The following is an 18,007-nucleotide window of genomic DNA, read 5'->3' as shown; positions in this document are numbered from 1 at the left end:
TGAAGACAAAATGTGTCAATAACAGCAACTACAACCAAATTCTTGACAGACTAGAGTTCTGACAAATCTCCATTAGCCACCAATTTCCTGGGCAGGTAAAGTCTATCCTACAGAAGACTGAGGACAAAATTCAGTTGCATACTCGAAGGGGGAGATCCCACATACTTAGGCTTAACAGTTCAGGCTGTGTCCACCCAGCTTTGCTTAGGACAGCTCTACCCAACTACCTGAGCCCAGACTGTCCCTTAACTAAGCCCTTCCTCCCTTTCTCGGCTCCCTAGAAATTGACTTTCTTTCTAGTTGTAATCCATGTGGGTTCCCGGCTGCCTTAACCTAGAAAACAAAACAAAAAATAGAGCAGCACCTGGCTCCCAGGTACAGACCAAGCACTCTGCTCTGATAATAGTTCTAAGATGCTCAGAAAATAATTCGGTTGCGCCTATTCCAGTTCCTTGCTGACACTCCTTGGGCATCTTAGATGCGCTTCTAGACTGCTGAGGAGGCTGCATCCTCTGCTGGGTCTCTCCAGCTGTCACAGTCTACCTGCTTTTGGAACATAAGCCTTGGATCTCTATATCCTCACAGATTCCTCTTGTCGACGGGGGTGTAACCAACTTTGTAAATTAAGCTAAAGAACCAAAAAGTCGTGTCCAGATTTCTAACATCGTACCTTGCAATTTCACGAATACGGTCGCTCTACCTTTAAATCAATTCAAGAATAAATACTCCCATATGCCATGAGTCTGATATTTAAACACAGTTTTCTCCCCTTTCTTCTACATGCAGTGCCATATTCTCCTTACTAGGCAGTGTGGTGTCATGGGAAGAAGTGCTTTAGAAGCTGGCAGGGCTGGGTGCGATCCGTGGAACAGTCACTGCCTAGGACACACTGGCCTGCTAGTCGACATCTCTGGATTTGAGTTTTCTCATGCTAAATGGGGCTGGTAATATCTGTTCAATAGAGTTGTGAGGAAAACGGTTTAAACGAAGTGATGTATTTAAAACACATTGTATTCGCCATGGGCTAAGTCTCCGCAGACTGGCTCAGCACCCCTGCAGTTTACAAAGCCATTCCGCGCACCTAGTCTTTATTTCACCTCACAGCCATGAAACAGTTGTGGAAATGGAATCCCACTTTCTTAACAAATAAGGATTCAAGGGAGTGAATGATTTTTCCAAAGCCCACTGTGAGTGCATGGAAAGCTCCAGCAATTCTGGTCCAAGTATCTTTTCACTTTGTGCAACAGCAAATTAAGAGACAAACATCTACTTTCCTTTCCAACTTAGTAGAGCAGCAGGGAAAATCCTTCTAGTTAACTCTCCTATTTCTTATGTATCCCACTCTCCGAGCACATACTGCAAATGTGCTATTTGGGTTGGCCTTTGCCACGGGACAATCAGAGCCAACTCAAGGTGACAGCAACTCAGCAACAGAGACAGGGGCGCAAAACAAACAGCTTGACTTGCCCTAGATTATTCTTCTCCAGAAGAAACCAAGCCACAGTTTCACTGATGGGGACAAATACACAGGGGCACGGGCTCTGACTTGGGGGAATGAAAGGGACTATGTCACCATCTGAATTTGTTGCAGGCAAATTATGAATTCTTAAAGATTTTTTTAAGCATTTGAATTTCACCATCTGCAATCTTTTTTCTTCTCTGCCCCCTGCCCCCACCGGAGATGCAGTTTCGCTCTTGTTGCTCAGGCTGGAGGGCAGTGGCGCAATCTCTGCTCACTGCAACCTCCGCCTCCTGGGTTCAAGTGATTCTTCTGCCTCAGCCTCCCAAGTAGCTGGGATTACAGGCGTGCACCACCACACCCAGCTATTTTTTTTAGTAGAGACGGGGTTTCACCATGTTGGTCAGGCTGGTCTCAAACTCCTGACCTCAAGTGATCCACCTGCCTCGGCCTCCCAAAGTGCTGGGATTACAGGCGTGAGCCACCACACCCAACCTACCATCAGCAATCTTTTGTTTCCACTTAAAAGCGGAGCCCACAAAGATGCTCAGCCAGCCAAGGGAGCTACTGAGGCTGAGCAGCCTTGCATCCCATTCCCCGTTGGTACATTAGTATCTTATGACACCTTCAGCAGTCACACTTATTTCTACTGATGGCTGCTTTTTCAGGTTTCATGGATCAAAGATGCTTTTCATCGCTTATGAAGAATGGGATGGGGGCAGGGAGACAGGGTCCAGGCGCTATGATTTTGTCTGAAATCACATCCTCTTCATGCTTAGAAAGCCCTACACTTTCTCTTCTAATATTGGCTTAAAACAATGCTTGGAATCTGGTTTCAAAAAAATTGTAGCTTCTGGGAGGAAAGTCATAAGCATATAAAACATCAATTACATGTTAATATCCTGGCAACCTTAATTAAGCAGGGGTACTGCCAAGGGCTACTTGCCTTAAAGTGAGCACAGATACCCTGTGTGCCCCTTTAATTATGGTTTTTGTTCAATGTTTTTTGCTAGATTTGAGTAATGCAATAGTCACATCTGGCACCCTCATCAACAGGTTCTCAAAATAATGATAATCTTATATGGAACAATACCTATCTTTATTTATAGAAGTATTTATCTGAGACTTTACCACTCTATAATCTACACTGAGTTCTAACAGAAATGGAATAAGATTTAAACTAAGACAACTATCATTTTCAATAAATAGCTTGACAGTTTTGATCAAACTTCTTAAAAATAGAAATCAATCAATACACGGGAACCAAAGCCAGGTATCCCTGGTGGTGAGAAGAAGAGCTGGGGATCTAGGGAAGGCAGCAGAACCACGACACTCAGACAAGAAAAAGATGGGAGAGACAGAGTGAGGGTGACAGAATGTGAACGGAGACTTTCTTTAAAGCCCCACACTTAGAAGTTATCTGTAAGCCTCACGTTGTATTTCTGCTTGATCGTCCACCTTTCCCCATCTTGGTAACTCATCTGTAAAAGCCCCAAATTCAAGACCTCGGTGCTCAAATGAGAGGAAGGCAGAGCACCCACCTGTCCTGATGTGTGTGTCACCCGAGCCCTCACACTGCCCTTTATCTATGCCTGAATGAACCAAGATGGGAATAAATTCTTAAAAATCCCAGCTGAGTACATTGGCTCATGCCTTTAATCCCAGCACTTTGGGAGGCCGAGGTGGGTGGATCACCTGAGGTCAGGAGTTCAAGACCAGCCTGGACAATATGGCAAAACCCCATCTCTACCAAAAATACAAAAATTAGCTGGGTGTGGTGGTGCACGCCTGTAATCCCAGCTATGCGGGAGGCTGAGGTGGGAGAATTGCTTGAACCTGGGAGGCAGAGGTTGCAGTGAGCCAAGATCACACCATTGCACTCCAGCCTGGGTGACAGAGCGAAACCCATCTCAAACAAACAAACAAACAAATAAATAAATAAATAAATAAATAGAAAATCCCAAAACCAGCTGAGAGCGGCATACAAGGTAGGAAGATGGCAGGACTCCTCCAGGCACGCAGCATTTGTGGTTTCTGAGCAGTTGGTGATGAAATCTCCGCTGTGCAGATGCCAGGCCAGAACCTTCTAAGCAACTGCACATCTCAGAGCCTCCTCCTCTGCCAGCTGTTTTCTGAAAACACCAGAGGACTCAGGTGGCAGCAAAGAATGAGAAAGCGCAAAGGCAGGTGAATAGCAGAGGCGGCAGCATGCGCTGGAGGCTGAACACAGTTGGGGTGTGGAATGGGCAAGAACCAACAAAAGGATGAGAGGGGGAAAGAGAATTGGGGGCGCCTTTAAAACAAACCTCCATTCTCCTCCTTCCTTCCATACTAATGACACATCCATGTTTTTCTTGCCCTTTTCTTCGTGTTATTATCAAGATAGCAGGAGACGGATTTATAAAACGAATGATCCCATCTTAACCTTCAGCAGTTAGAAGCTGGTGTTTGAGATGGTGAAAATACCATCATGTCTACCTGGATGAAGCACTTCCAGGCAGAGTTTTTCCAGGACCCCTCCTCCCTCAACTCCAGAGCATGACACACACATCTACTCTTAGCTGAGTCTATAGAGGAAATTGCAAAATGACTCAGAACAATTTCTCACAACTTACTTTTGCAAAAGCAAAAGCAGCCACCACTGTGGAGCCGGGACTTTAACACAAGGTGAGAATCTGCTATGAGTCATGAAAGGCATAGAAAATGCCTTGAAACTCAAACACATCTTCTTTTATTCAGTACAAGGTTTTCATTGGACTACAATCTCTACGCAAGAATATTTACAGAAGGCATCCGGGTGACGGTTTCAGAACTTTGAACAACAGCAAGCATCTGAGAAGGCCTCGGTGAAGGGGATTTAATGAGTGAATGAACAATGCGACACTGCACCCACCCCCGTGGTAAATATTAAAGATCGGATGAGACTCCAGGCACCCACACAGTGGCAAGCCAAAATTAGATAGTAATTGTGCCTATTACTTCTTTAAAAGAAAAAGGGCAAATGGCAACAAGGGCTTAGCTAATTTGCTGACATGAAAAGGGGCAAGGGTGAAATTCACTGGCAACACCCTTGCTGGGGAACACAGGAGCCATGGCTACCTGAGCTTCCCTTAAGCTGAGCATATAAAACACCCCTCCTAGTCCATCAGACAGCTATTTATTTTATTAAAGAGATCCATAAAAGTTTGGTTTGGGAACAAAATGTTAAAATTCCTACTCCAAAAAAAACCCATGTTGTTCACTAATGATAGAAAATAAAACTTTCAAAATGCCAGAACACCCCGGCACATAATGCTGCAATTGGTGTTTAACAACCTGGGTTTGCATCCATTGAAGTGCAGAGTGAAAAAAAAGAAAAAAAAAAAAAAAACAATCTGGTGATGTCTAGCCACCATCATCAATATAATCTATTCTGGTCTCAACCTAATAATTTATTGGCCATCTAGGGGTTATTTATTCAACATTCCTCAACGTCTCTTAGCACATTAAAAAAATAAAGCATTAATAGCTAATCTCACCCAAGCAATTAGACTAAGATAAAAACAAAGTTCAAAATATCACTTGACTATATAAACACAGTGCTGTTCATATTGTAAGTACTTGATAACTGATTCTGCAATATCAGTAATATTAAGTCAAGACAGAGGCTAGGCTATTCAGATGTTTACTCAAAGTAAGGATCACGAACTGATGGTTCACAAATTCCTAAAGGGGAAAGCCGTGAATAAACATCGTAAGACTGGGGAGCTCCCTGGAATTGTCTGCAATTTCTAACGTATGTGCATAAGCAATTTTCTGGGGACCCATAGCTTTCCTCAGATTCTCAAATGGTCTGCTTGAAATAAGTTCCTAAATAACGTAAGTGCATAAAAGAGTGGAGAGCATCTGGAAACACGGTATCTAACCATCCTGACCTTCGCATACCATTACCTGAGAAGCCTCCAAAAATCTTAGAGGTTTTAGCTTCAGTGAAATGCATGAAGGACAATAAATGACCGAAGCAAATTCTAATAGGGTTCTGCTAAGATTCTTCTTCTAAGCAGCTCTCCATATTCATAGGGATAAAAAGGGATATCCAGCAGAAAGCTGCTTTGGATCAGGCATTCAGGCAGAAAGACAGACAGGGAGAGACATCAGGGCAGGACAGCTGGTCAGACGGACCCTTGAGTTTCACAGACAGGGAAGTTTGACAACTTACCCAAGGATGATGAAACGGCTCCTCGGTGTAAGACTTAGGGCAAAAAACCCATGGTTTTTTTGTTTGTTTTTTGTTTTTGAAATAAAGTCTTGCTCTGTCATCCAGGTTGGAGTGCAGTGGCGCAATCTTGGCTCACTGCAACCTCTGCCTCCTGGGCTTAAGCAGTTCTCGTGCCTCAGCCTCCCAAGTAGCTGGGATTACAGGAACGAGCCACCATGCCTACCTAATTTTTGTATTTTTAGTAGAGATAGGGTTACACCATGTTGGCCAGGCTGGTCTCGAGCTCCTGGCCTCAAGTGATCCACCCGCCTCAACCTCCCAAAGTGCTGGGACTACCGGCGTGAGCCACCACGCCCAGCCACCCATGTGTTCTTACTCCGAGTGTACCCCATGTCGAGGTGGCTTCCCCAAAGAATAGGCAAGAACAGGCCGAGTGTGGTGGCTCATGCCTGTAATCCCAACACTTTGGGAGGCTGAAGAGTGTGGATCACTTGAGGTCAGGAGTTTGAGACCAGCCTGGCTAACAGAGTGAAACCCCATCTCTAATAAAAATACAAAAATTAGCTGGGCATGGTGGTGTGCACCTGTGGTCCCAGGTACTGAGGAGGCTGAGCCATAAGAATTGCTTGAACCCGGGAGGCAGAGGCTACAGTGAACCAAGATCGCGCCACTGCACTCCAGCCTGGGCAACAAAGTGAGACTCCCTCTCAAAAAAACAAAAATAAATAAATAAAAAATAATAAGAATAGGCAAGAACCTGCAAATGGTATTTACACTGAGGCTAGTTTGGCCTGAGAAATCAAACTTCCTGCTTTCTTCTCCCACAGAAAGCAAAATTATATCAAGGTCTCCATAGCTCCATCTCTAATTCAGAAGCCCAGAAAGGACATAAAGATCTAGAAATAGAGGGCTGAGGGGCACGGAGATGGAAGACGGAAGAAAGAGGACGGACATGGGACACTTGCCATTCAACCCCATCTTCACTGTTATCCAGGTGGACAAAATTAAAGGGGAGACCTCAAGCAGCTCTGGCAAGAGGTCCCTTGCGACCACCTAAGTTGCAGGGAGCTGGCTGATGACTCCTTGAACTTGGCTTTCTGTTTGCCTTGAAAAGGTCAAACATATCCCACTTCAAGGGTCACCTCAGATAGGAGGAGAGCAAAACCATGGCACCCGCTGTTTCAATGGAGAGAAAAAGTAAGGAGAAGCCTGTATCAGAAATAAACGTGGCAAATAAATCATTAGGTGAAGATCAGCATCTCTGCTCAGTCAAGGTGAAATCTTTGTGTGGCCTCAGCTCTGAGTGGTCTTCAAGTCACTTTCCTGTGCATCACTGTCCCAGCAGGATGAGGAACGGGAGTGTACTGATCTCTTCAGCAAGTTAATTTCAGAGCCAGCATTCCACCTGACAGGCCTTGATCCTCCAGCCCACCCCAGCGCAGTGATTCACACTGCAGCTCTCACAGCGCGGCTCTCTAAAACTTCTCTTTTTTACTTCTTTATTTTGTGATTCTGAAGATGACTCTTAATAATAACTTGTTTTTGGTTTTTTTTGCCAAAAAAAACAAGATGAAAGAGAAAAGCCTGGAAAAGAAGAAAGCAGGGACAGAGGAAGGCAGGTAGGAAAGTACTGTGGCACAGAAAACAGGAGGGGAAAGAACCAAACACCACAGGTTCTCGTAAGTGGAAGCTGAACAATAAGAACCATGGATACAGGGAGGGGAACATCACACACCGGGGCCTGTGGTAGAGGTGGGGGGCTGGGGGACGGATAGCATCAGGAGAAATACCTAAGGTAGATGATGGGTTGATGGGTGCAGCAAACCAACGTGGCACATGTATACCTATGTAACAAACCTGCACATTCTGCACATGTATCCCAGAACTTAAAGTATAATAATAATTTTAAAAAGAGGTAAGACACGCTTAATTATTATTTATAACTTCAAGTTTAAAACGATGTCTTCTTTTTGTCCCTAGTTTGTAATGCAAATCCCTATTTTTTCATTAAACTCTTCTCTGCAAAAAAAAAAAAAAAAAGAGGCTGGGAAGCCAGTTGTGCTGACAGAAGTGCCACACTGATCCAAAGACAGAAAGGAAAGGGGAAGAAGGGCAATCGGTGACCTTCCTGCATCCTTCCAACCTCACTGTGTGCCAGGTGCCATCATCCTTACTTTCCACATCAGGAGACACAAGCACTGGTGAGACCAGGCTGGCCTAGGGCTCCTGGGGTTCTTACTGTGCAGCCCTCCAGGCCTCCAGACCAGTCTCACCAGGCTCAAGTCCCCCTGCCTTGCATGATACTCTGCTCCTAGACATACGTGTATTCCATGTTTAATAGAGAAAACACAGGCCCTCTGCCACAGCTGCAGGCAGACTCAGAGCCCCAGCCAAAGTCTCGTTCAATAACTCAACACCCCATGTCTGAGTTTTAAAAGCCTCCCTGGCAAAGGCACAGCCAGCTGAGGACTCATCAGGCAACTTCCTGTTGCTGGCAATTTCTCTTTGGCCCCAGTTAGCCCACAGCACAGACCATGCCAACAGCCCCACTGCCCACTTTTTAGTTTGCCTCTGTCCAAGGACCCACTTGGCAGGAGGAATCAGCCCAGCTGACGGGAAGGGCCAGTTGCAAGAAATGGCGAGAACGGTCACCAGCAAGTTTCTTCCCACTGCCTTCCTGCCATGCTCTGTTGTTCATCCCTCTCTACAGGACAAGCTCTCCATTGCCAAATGGCCTTCCAGGCAGCCGCTTGCTTGGAACGCTGTCTTTTGGATTCTCAATACCACTCTTTTTTTTTTTTTTCCTGTTTTTCCTGTTGACACGTAAGTGACATTGCCAACCCTGTTGAACAGAGCGTGTAAGTTATCCCTGGCAAAGAAAAGGACAGGTCTCTGTGTGCTTTATGCCACAGTAATGTCTTCTATAGCCACTGTCTTCTTGCCACACCCAGCAAGGGGTTGGCATCTGCCTGACACATCCACCCTAATGACCAAGGATACACCAAGAAGAGCAGGGCACAAATACTCTGGAGCATGGAAAATAGGAAATTTAAAAAAAAAAAAAAAATCCAACTCACTACAAAGAGATCAAATGGCCTTTGAGACTCCAACAAAAACTAAGCACAGTCATTGCAAACAAGTCCACAAACTTGCCTCCAAGTCTCTGCCAAGGAAGTGCGGCGTGACAGAGGCAGAATAAGGCATATGCGCTGGCGCCACACTCCACCCAACTCTGACCCCTGGTGATCTGTGTCCTTGCCACCTCTCTTCCAGGAGGGGTAAAGTCTGCAAGCCCTCCTCGGCTGGCAGAGCCGCTCAGGCTTCACTAAGCATCTCGGTGTTCACAGCCTGCTCCTGCTAAAGAGAAAGGCAGATCTAACATACACTATTTTTATTTGGTCACTTGAAGCAACCCTTTGGAAAAGCTCATCCATTTATGACACTATACATTAAAAAAAAGCAGCTACATGGTGAGCAGACTTTGTCTCCATGCAGACAACAAAGAGGACCCAATTCTTACAGCTTTTGGTTTCTAGTTCACTTTCATCTCATGGGACAGTTCAGGAGAAGTTGACCACTGACACTAACTTCAAGAACACGGGGTGGGCGGCTGAGATAGTCAAGAACACGGGGTGGGTGGCTAAGATGGTCAAGAACACTGGGTGGGCGGCTGAGATGATCAAAGCATGCACATGTCTTACTTCTAACAACATTTTATTGAGGTGCTCATCTATTTGTTCAGTTTCCTACCTGACATCGAATCTCAGATCAAGAGGCCATTAGGTGAGCAACAGGGAAAACCTTCACACACACGTATACATGGGAGACACACCAGGAAGGGGCAGCTTACAGCCTAATCCTCTCTCCCCTGCTTCCAGTGCTCCTAGTTGGACATAATCTCACGTGATCCCTTTGACAACACTGGGTTGGTGGTGGTGTTATGTTTATTTATAGAGGAGGATACACAGGCTTAGAAAGGTTGGGTAACTTGCCCCAGGTCACATAATGATAAAGCGTGGTGGATGGGAATACAAATTCAGGTTTAAGCATCAGGTCGAGTTCTTTCCAACACACCACTGCCTCCAAGAAAGGGCTACCTGGAATTAGGTCTTTGTGACAGATTATCGTCTTCCTGCTGGAGAGTGCCACACCCCAAACCATTTTTCAGGGACAAAGCGTTTGCCTTGAGGATGCCATCTCTCCGTGCATTAAAATAGGAATTTAGTCACGTAACTTGCATTTAGAAATAGGCATGTTTGGTTTTAAGAAAAGGATCATGATTCTATTCATCTATTGAATAGCAACCACGGAGAAAGACTACGATTTATAAATAAGTTATCTTTTAGCTTGACTGCCTAACAAAAACAGAACCAAAAAGATCTTGCAATAGTGCAGGCAAGTATACACCAAAGGAAGACGAACACTCCAAGAATGCTGGAAAGCAAATCATGTGGTCCAATAATTTTTTCTTTTCCTTCAGCTTCTTAGATAGGCAAGCTCTTAAAAGCAATTCATGTGAAAAAAAACTCAAAAGGTTAAGCTAAGTGGGTGAGCAGAAATTAAATATTAAATGCAAGTTTTGTTCACGCTGTACACTAAAAACCATAGCCACTAGTGCACATTCTTTTCTTTCTGCCTAGAAAAAATAAACAGGACAAAATATATCAATTATATCTTAAACATGATTAAATTGCAAAGAGCACAACACACAGTTGTCACGCTGTGTATCTCCAGATTCTCAATGCTCTCTGTTCTATCAACACAACGCCTACAAACGGCAAAAATAATCCCTGCCAAAGCGACACTAGGTGATTACATAAAATTCTTCCACAAAGCCGAAAAATTATTTCATCAAGAATAACTAAATTAAAAACTCTGCTTACCTTGTAGAAAACGGGTTTCATGTTTGTGAATTTTCTTTTACAGCATTAAACCCAATATAAGTATTAATATGTGCTATACTCCAAGGAAATTTTACAAGCATACAATTAATTGCTATATTCAAATTACTCCTCCCTGTCTTTTCAAGCATATTTTACAGAGTAAATATTTCCCTAGGCCTTTCTGATATCTTTATATTTCAAAAAGATAGAACTATTTCGGAGATGAAGTTAAAGATTTTGGAATGAGAAAGGAACAGTGACAGCGCCACAGAACGGGTATCCAAAAGAAGTTCTCTTATCCTTAGCTGTAAAAAGCATGTAAAGATCACTGTCAGAATCCCTTCTGGGGAGAAAGGCATCTCTTCTCATCTGCATATCAGTCTTTAGACATTTTTAGAGCAAAATCAACTTTCAATCAAGAAAAGGAAACCGTGCAAGCATGCCTACGTTTGGATCAAAATCTTTACCCGTGAAAATCAAAGCCCTTGTTTACTTACATGCTGTACATAAAAAGGAAAAGTTCAAAGAAACCTGCTCCCTCTGGGAGAACGGATCACATCTAAGTCGGCTGTTGGGAGATGTGTAAGACACGCGTTGTCTCTCCCTCTCATCCCCAGGCAATGAAAAAATCCCAAACTGCTCTTCCAAGTCACATTCACAAGGACGTCCTAGCGCCACCAAGCTCTGCCTCCACAGCAGCACGGGTGATTGGGGGAAGCTGGCCCCCTGCTCTGTTTCCACCCATGCCGGGAGCCTGCCTGCTCTAGAAAGGCACCGGGTTACCACAGACGTGGAGACAACGGGACCACAGAGGGCCACATCTCCTGAGCCTCAAAGCCAGTTCAGCAGGTGGAGTGCAGGCAGCATGTCTGTGGGGACTGCTTAATATACCTCCAGTTCCCAGAACAAACTGAAAACTCTTTCAACCTCCTCACCCAAAGGGACATTGTATATTCCTTTCAAACTCCAAACTATTACAATAGCACATGCTAATTGCTAACAATACTGGGGAAAAAAATCCCCCCTACAGGAGAGGCTGACAGGGTCACACAAAGAGCTATGACAGTAATAGGCACCCTTACAGAGAAGAAGCCAATCAATTAGGAACCATTTGCAGAAATTGTGGGGCTGTCAAAAGCCCTGGGTACAGCTGTGCTTCATCAAACCAGGCTTCATTTGATTTTCAAGGGAAATTATTCTTTATTCTAATGTCTAGAATAGTTGTTAGTAAAATATCCCAAACAGCCCAGGTTCAACCAGGGTCTAATCTGAAAAGAAGTTAATGACCCCTGAGAAGACCAGTTGGGCTAGGGCAGGAAGCCCAGAAAACAGAGGCAGATCTTCTCCCTGAGGAGAGACCACCTTCTGAGGACATGGCACGGGGGTGGGGCGGGGGGGAGTCCCGAAAAATCCACTCCCAGCACACACTAGGCATTCACCAGACACCTCCCACATCACCACTTCAAAAATAGAAGAGGACTGGGTGCGGTGACTCACACCTGTAATCCCAGCACACTGGGAGGCTGAGGCATGAGTATTGCTCCAGCCCAGGAGTTTGAGACTAGACTGGGCAACACAGTGAGACCTAGTCTCTACAAAAAATAAACAAAATTATCCGGGCATGGTGGCAGGCACCTGTGGTCCCAGCTACTTAGGAGGCTGAGGTGGGAGGATCACTTGAGCCCAGGAGGTCAAGGCAGCAGTGAGTCGAGATCACACCACTGCACTCCAGGCTGCACAACAGGGTGAGACCTTGTCTCAAAAAAATAAATAAATAAAATTTAAAGCAATAAAAAAAATCCAGAAGAGGACTGCTTTAGATATAACATGATGTTTCCAAAAAAAAAAAAAATTAAAATTTTTTTTAAAAAAAACCACAGAACAGAAAAAAAAAATGTGATCCTTAAATTTGAAATTTTCTTTTTCTTTTCACTAATGTCCACCACAGTTTTTACTTTTGGTGGCCACTGATTCTTCTTTCCCAAGAAACAAAGAACAGGGAAACTGAGTAACTGCTGGTATTTACCGAAGATTTTTAAAAATGTACTGAAATCTATCATTATACATGGAAATTTTCATATGTTAAAAAGGTAAGGTGATAACTACATTAGACTTGAGAGGGATTTTACAGCAAATGCTTAACATGCTCATATTCTTTCAATAAATTTTTTTCTTCTGTGTTCTTTGATGTTATTATTTTGCTTTCTCCTTTCTCCACTTTTTAACAATGAAAACTGAAGCTCAGATGGCCCTAATTTCAACCTGATTGCAGCTTTCTCTCCTCTTCTAAATTTCTGATGCTCCAATGTTCACTTTGTAAACGTTTTGCTTAGTTACTATAGGCACTGTTAAATAACAGAGTTGGCAATGGCCTTAACGTGCTAACTTTTTGCATATCTATTTTGCTGAATCTTAAGATAAACTTTGGGAAAAAGTTCAATTTCCTTCTTAAGAGCTCTGATGTGTAACTCAAGCAGATCATAAGAGAGGAGAAGTCATTAGCCCTCACGGTGTTAAGTGAGACTCCCCCAAGCTGCCACCCTGTGCCAGTGCCCCACAGGCACACTTAACTTCTAAAGACATGGCCTGGCTCCATCAGTGTTTCAGGAGGATTTGATTTTCTAAAAAATTTTAAGTCGGGCCAGGCACAGTCTCACACCTGTAATCCCAGTACCTCAGGAGGCCAGGGCGGGAGGATCTCTTGAGCCCAAGAGTTTGAGACCAGCCTCAGCAACATAGTGAGACCCCATATCTATTTTATTATTAAAATAAGATTTAAAATAATTTAAGACAAAGCTATCAAAACACATCTATTTGATGCTCTAGGATCCACTGCTTCATTAAAAAGCTAATGAATATTAGATATGATATTGAGTTCCCAGAATTAAATAACCCACTAGAAATAGAACAAAGTAGAAGGACTAAAAATGCTGATGAATTTCAGTTTCGTAAAATAACTTGCATCCTGGGACATAACCAGGCCAGCGAAGACAGCTGAGCATTTGCTCTGCATGAGGAATGAGGAGGAGAAGGAGAGGGAGAAATTTGGAAGAAGGTGCATGGAAAACGGGAGAAGAGAGCAGGGAGTGAGGAAGGGAAAGGGAGAAGAGAGGGGAGGCTGAGAACCCATAGCTGCTTCATCAAACCAGCTACTTCAGAACCAGAAGTATCCGTTCTGAAGCTGGCAGGCTCTAAGCTGGTCCCCTCACACACAGGGGATGTCACCAACCCCCAAAAGGTATGCCACATGGCTCCTCCCATGGGTGTGCCATGCGCCTGGCTCCTGGTGGTCTTGATGGCAGTGGTGGCCCATCTGGAGCAGTCACTGCAATGATGCTGGCTGCAGTGGGGGAGGCACGGCCAGGGCTGTGCGTTCCATGAAGCCAGCAGGAGCCGAGAATGTGGAAGCCCCACCCAGTCCTGAAGTGGCAGGGCGGGAGCCTCATGCTCCTTGGGCACAGCTGTGACTGCCCAGCCGTGGCTCTGGACCCAGACATCCCTGTGCTCTTGGGGGCCAGGAGCAGGAAGAAGCCCCGCCCTCCCAGGCACTGCTGCAGCCACCTAGCTGCGACTGTGGACCCAGGCATCTCTGTATTCTCAGGGGCCTGGGAAGGACCCCTTGCCCCCACAGGCTTGAAAGTAGCCTGCTCCCACCGCCTGGCTTCTCCCTACTGGCGCCCGCTCTGGTCTTGGAGCAAAATTGAGTCCGAGCCCAGGCACTGCTGCAACCCAGCCATGTGTGGACACGCTCAGGGCAGCACTGACATGCCAGCCCCCAGCTGTACTTTGGGCACCAACGAGTATGGGAGGCAGGCCAAGGAGGGGACTGAGGGCAGCTCGGCCCTGGCCTGCAGGCACCTTTTGGCACAAACAGCTTGGGCACCATGAAGAGTGGCAGGACGCAGACAGGCTCCTGGGTGGAAAGGGGTGGGTCCCCAGAAAAGCCCCACCTTCAAGCCAGGGAAGGCCTGAAGTCTGGGGGCTGGGCTGCCAGTCCCACAGACCAGAGTGGGAACTTATGGAGCTTTTTCTGGGCCTGCACATGGCCACTATGGACCAATCAGTACACACTTCCTCCCCTCTGAGCCCTGGACTCAGCCAGACTCAAAGAGACAATGAGACAACCAGCTGAGGAGAGGAGCTACTCCAGGGTCTCCTCTCTGCTTAAAGCTAAGCAGACATTAGTACCACCAGCTGTGGAGAGGAGCTACCCACTCCAGGGTCTGCTCTCTGCTGAGAGGTGAACACTCTATGGGACAACCGGCCTGCAGAGAGAAGCTACCCACTGTGGGTTTCCTCTGAGCTGCTCTATAGCTCAATAAAACTCCTCTTCACCTTGCTCACCCTCCCATTGTCCGCATACCTCATTCTTCCTGGTCATGGGACAAGAATTCAGGAACTGCGTAATGGCAGGGCTGAAAAAGCTACAACACAAACAGGACCAAAACACGCCCCTTGCTCGCGGCATTACAGGTGACAAGGAGAGAAGAGCTGCAGCACTTCAGGGAGCCCAGACCTAGGAGTTCCCAGAACCAGGGCTATGCCACCCTCTTTGGGGCTCAGCGGTTCCTGGCATCTCCAAGCTTCCAGGTACTGGTGCAGGCCATGGAAGCTGCTTGTAATATGTGTGATCCAGCCGTAGCTTCACAGGGAACTGGCGCCCATGCTAGAGCCTGCAGCTGCTGCCTGCCCCACCACAGCCAGCATGCCAGCCTGTGTGTGGTGGCCAGACCCCACACGTGCTCACTGACACACCCTTCACCACTGCGCTCACTGAGACACCCCTCACCACTCTGCTCACTCTTGGCAGGCATGGGATGCAGGCCAGTAGTGCAAGTCGAGCACAACCTGCCAGGTCGAGTGGGCCTAGTGGGCCCGAGCAAAACTTGGGCAAAGGCACCCTTGGCCACAGAGGTTTCCGGCTGGTGAAGTGATACCCCAAGAATCTTGTGATAGTGTTAGTCTAAACCCAACCGAGGCATCGTTCCATTTTATAACTTTCATTTAAATGCCTATCATTGCTTCTATTTCTTCCATTCTTATTTTGCATTTAAGACAAAAACAAATACAGAAGACTTATAATTTCAAAATCGATTAAAACTGGACTGTATATTAACACGGTTATGTCAATCAGACCATTTCTGAAAGGCTAGCTGACGACGAACAGTTAAAAACACAGGAAAGGAGTGGAACGTAACAAATGCTGCCAAGGATGTGGATGAAGTAGAAGCCTCCTGCATTGCTGCTGGGAATGTCAAATAGTGCAGCATTGTGGGAGACCACGGGCTGTTCCTCAAAAAGCTAAACAGAGAATCACCACGTGACCTGGCAATTCCACTCCTTGGCCCGAAAACAAGGATTCACACAGATAACTCTTATGCCAACATTCACTCCAGCATTACCCACAACAGCAGCAATAATCCCGGTGTCTATCAACAGATGAATGAATAAACAAAATGTGGTGTATCCATATAATGGAATATTACTCAGCCATAAAAAAGAATGAAAGTCTGACACATGCCACAACCTGGATAAACCCAGAAGACATATGTTAAGTGAAATAAGCCAGAAACAAAAGGACAAACATTGTGATTCCACCAATATATGAGGTACCTAGAAATTGGCAAATAAGACAGAAAGTAGAATAGAAATTATGAGGGAGTTGAAAGCGGGGGAAATGGAGAGTTATTGTTTAAGGGGTACAGAGTTTCTGTCTGGAATAATGAAAAAGTTCTAGATGGTTGTGGTGGTTGCAAACCAATGTGAATATACTTAATGCCACAGAAGCATACACTTGAAAATAGTAAAAAAGGCATATTTTATGTTATATATGTTTTATCACACAAAATGACAACTTTCCAAAAATAATTTATCTTCAGCCAAAAAAAAAAATGTAAGAAAGAGAATAGTAATTAACACCTTTTGACAAGGTTTTCCTTGTCAAAATCGCTAAGCAAAGCCAGCACAATATATGAACAGCAGAGTGTGCACTGCTCTCTGATGGCATACCAGAAGTCATGGAGGAGTTCTGGCTAAAGTAAATGGTTCCAATTCGTACTTCACTTCAAAAAAAATACATAAATAAGGAAGCTGTAACCTTAACATATATATGTGTGTTTGTATCAACTGCTGGACCTAGAGACAGGTAACTCCATCTCCTTTCCCCACCTTGGGTAAAGGTGGGAACTAACACTTGCCTGCCTGGTTCTTGGTTTGCGATTTGGGCCAGTATCTTACCCTGAATGTGTGCTCCATTTTCTCCCTGTGGGAAACCTGATCCAGAGTGCCATCTGTCTGACTCCTTTTCAGACCTGTTGTGATATCAGGGACGTTGCTGAAATCTGCATGAAAAATGACAAAAACATACATGAGTTTGGCCATTTGCAGAGAATAATAACACCTGGTTTAAAGGCTCACATGGAGAAAGGAAAGAAGAAAACAACCTAGGAGGCAGTACAGAGCAGTCGTGAATGACACTGAGGTTACAATTATGCACACAGATGGTCTTCTGAAACAGATCTAGGATCTTGCTAATTGATAAGGCAACATCTGCCTGTTTTGGTCAAAAGAGACCAATCAAAATAATGACTTAAATACCTTGTCACTCTTCTCATTGTTGTGTAAACTATACTTCCCTAAGCCCTGGTCTTAAGTAATTTATTTGGACCTACAATCAAACAGCAACAACTTTGTTGGTATTTCCCTATTTTTGGCTAAGTGAAGGCAAAATTACCAGAGAATCTTGGAAACCAGTGATGGAATATTATACTTATTGCAATCTACAACTTGCTCATTTACAAGCATGTTTCTTTTGCTGGCATCAACCACAATTTCATCCTAACTTGAAAGTCCCAAGAGGATCAGTAAACCCTTATTAACTTCCAGAGTAAAGGCTAAGAAATAATATGGGCCAGGTGTGGTGGCTCATGCCTGTAATCTCAGGCCTGTGGGAGGCCAAGGCGAGAGAATCACTTAAGACCAGGAGTTCGAGACCACCCTGGGCAACACAGTGAGACTACATAGTGTCTCTACAAGAAATTAAAAAAAAAAAAACAATCGGGCATGGAGGTATGCGGCTATAATCCCAGCTACTTGGATGGCTGAAGCAGGAGGATTGCTTGAGCCCAGGAGTTCGAGGCTGCAGTGAGCAGTAATCGTGCCACTGCACTCCAGCTTGGATGACAGAATGAGACCCTATCAAGAAAGGAAAGAAAAGGAAAGAGAAGGGGAAGGAATGGCAGGGGAAGGGAGGGGAGAGGAGGGGACGGGGTAATAATTAAAATATAAAAATAATAAAAATTAAAATTTTAAATTTAAGTAAATTAAAAATTAAAACATTAAAAAATTTAAATAAATAATAATAATATGAAATAAGTAGAACACATAGCTTTCCAGCCTATAGCTGGAAGCACACATCCCATCCTCAGCACTCTTCTCCAATAGAGACAGAAAGACCAGCCTCTATCA

The 18,007-nt window shown here is 44.8% G+C and overlaps 1 protein-coding gene across 14 annotated transcripts in view; it reads right to left on the bottom strand.

Annotated features, from left to right (window-relative positions):
* The window catches only part of TIAM2 (TIAM Rac1 associated GEF 2), a 267,112-nt gene that overhangs the window by 29,098 nt on the left and 220,007 nt on the right, over window positions 1–18,007 (bottom strand). For 13 of the 14 annotated variants that reach the window (XM_063666750.1, XM_063666740.1, XM_063666743.1 and 10 more), the window contains one exon: window positions 16,778–16,881. In XM_063666750.1, coding sequence (XP_063522820.1) covers window positions 16,778–16,881 — 104 coding nt within the window. Of the gene's footprint in view, window positions 1–11,037; window positions 11,258–16,777; window positions 16,882–18,007 lie in introns of those variants that run through there. The other variant, XM_054493477.2, reaches the window with a different exon arrangement.

The sequence above is a fragment of the Pongo pygmaeus genome, chromosome 5 (genome assembly GCF_028885625.2).
Source record: "Pongo pygmaeus isolate AG05252 chromosome 5, NHGRI_mPonPyg2-v2.0_pri, whole genome shotgun sequence".
Taxonomy (NCBI): domain Eukaryota; kingdom Metazoa; phylum Chordata; class Mammalia; order Primates; family Hominidae; genus Pongo; species Pongo pygmaeus.
Note: the sequence above shows the minus strand (reverse complement) of the source record. Positions and strands in the feature narration are given on the sequence as shown.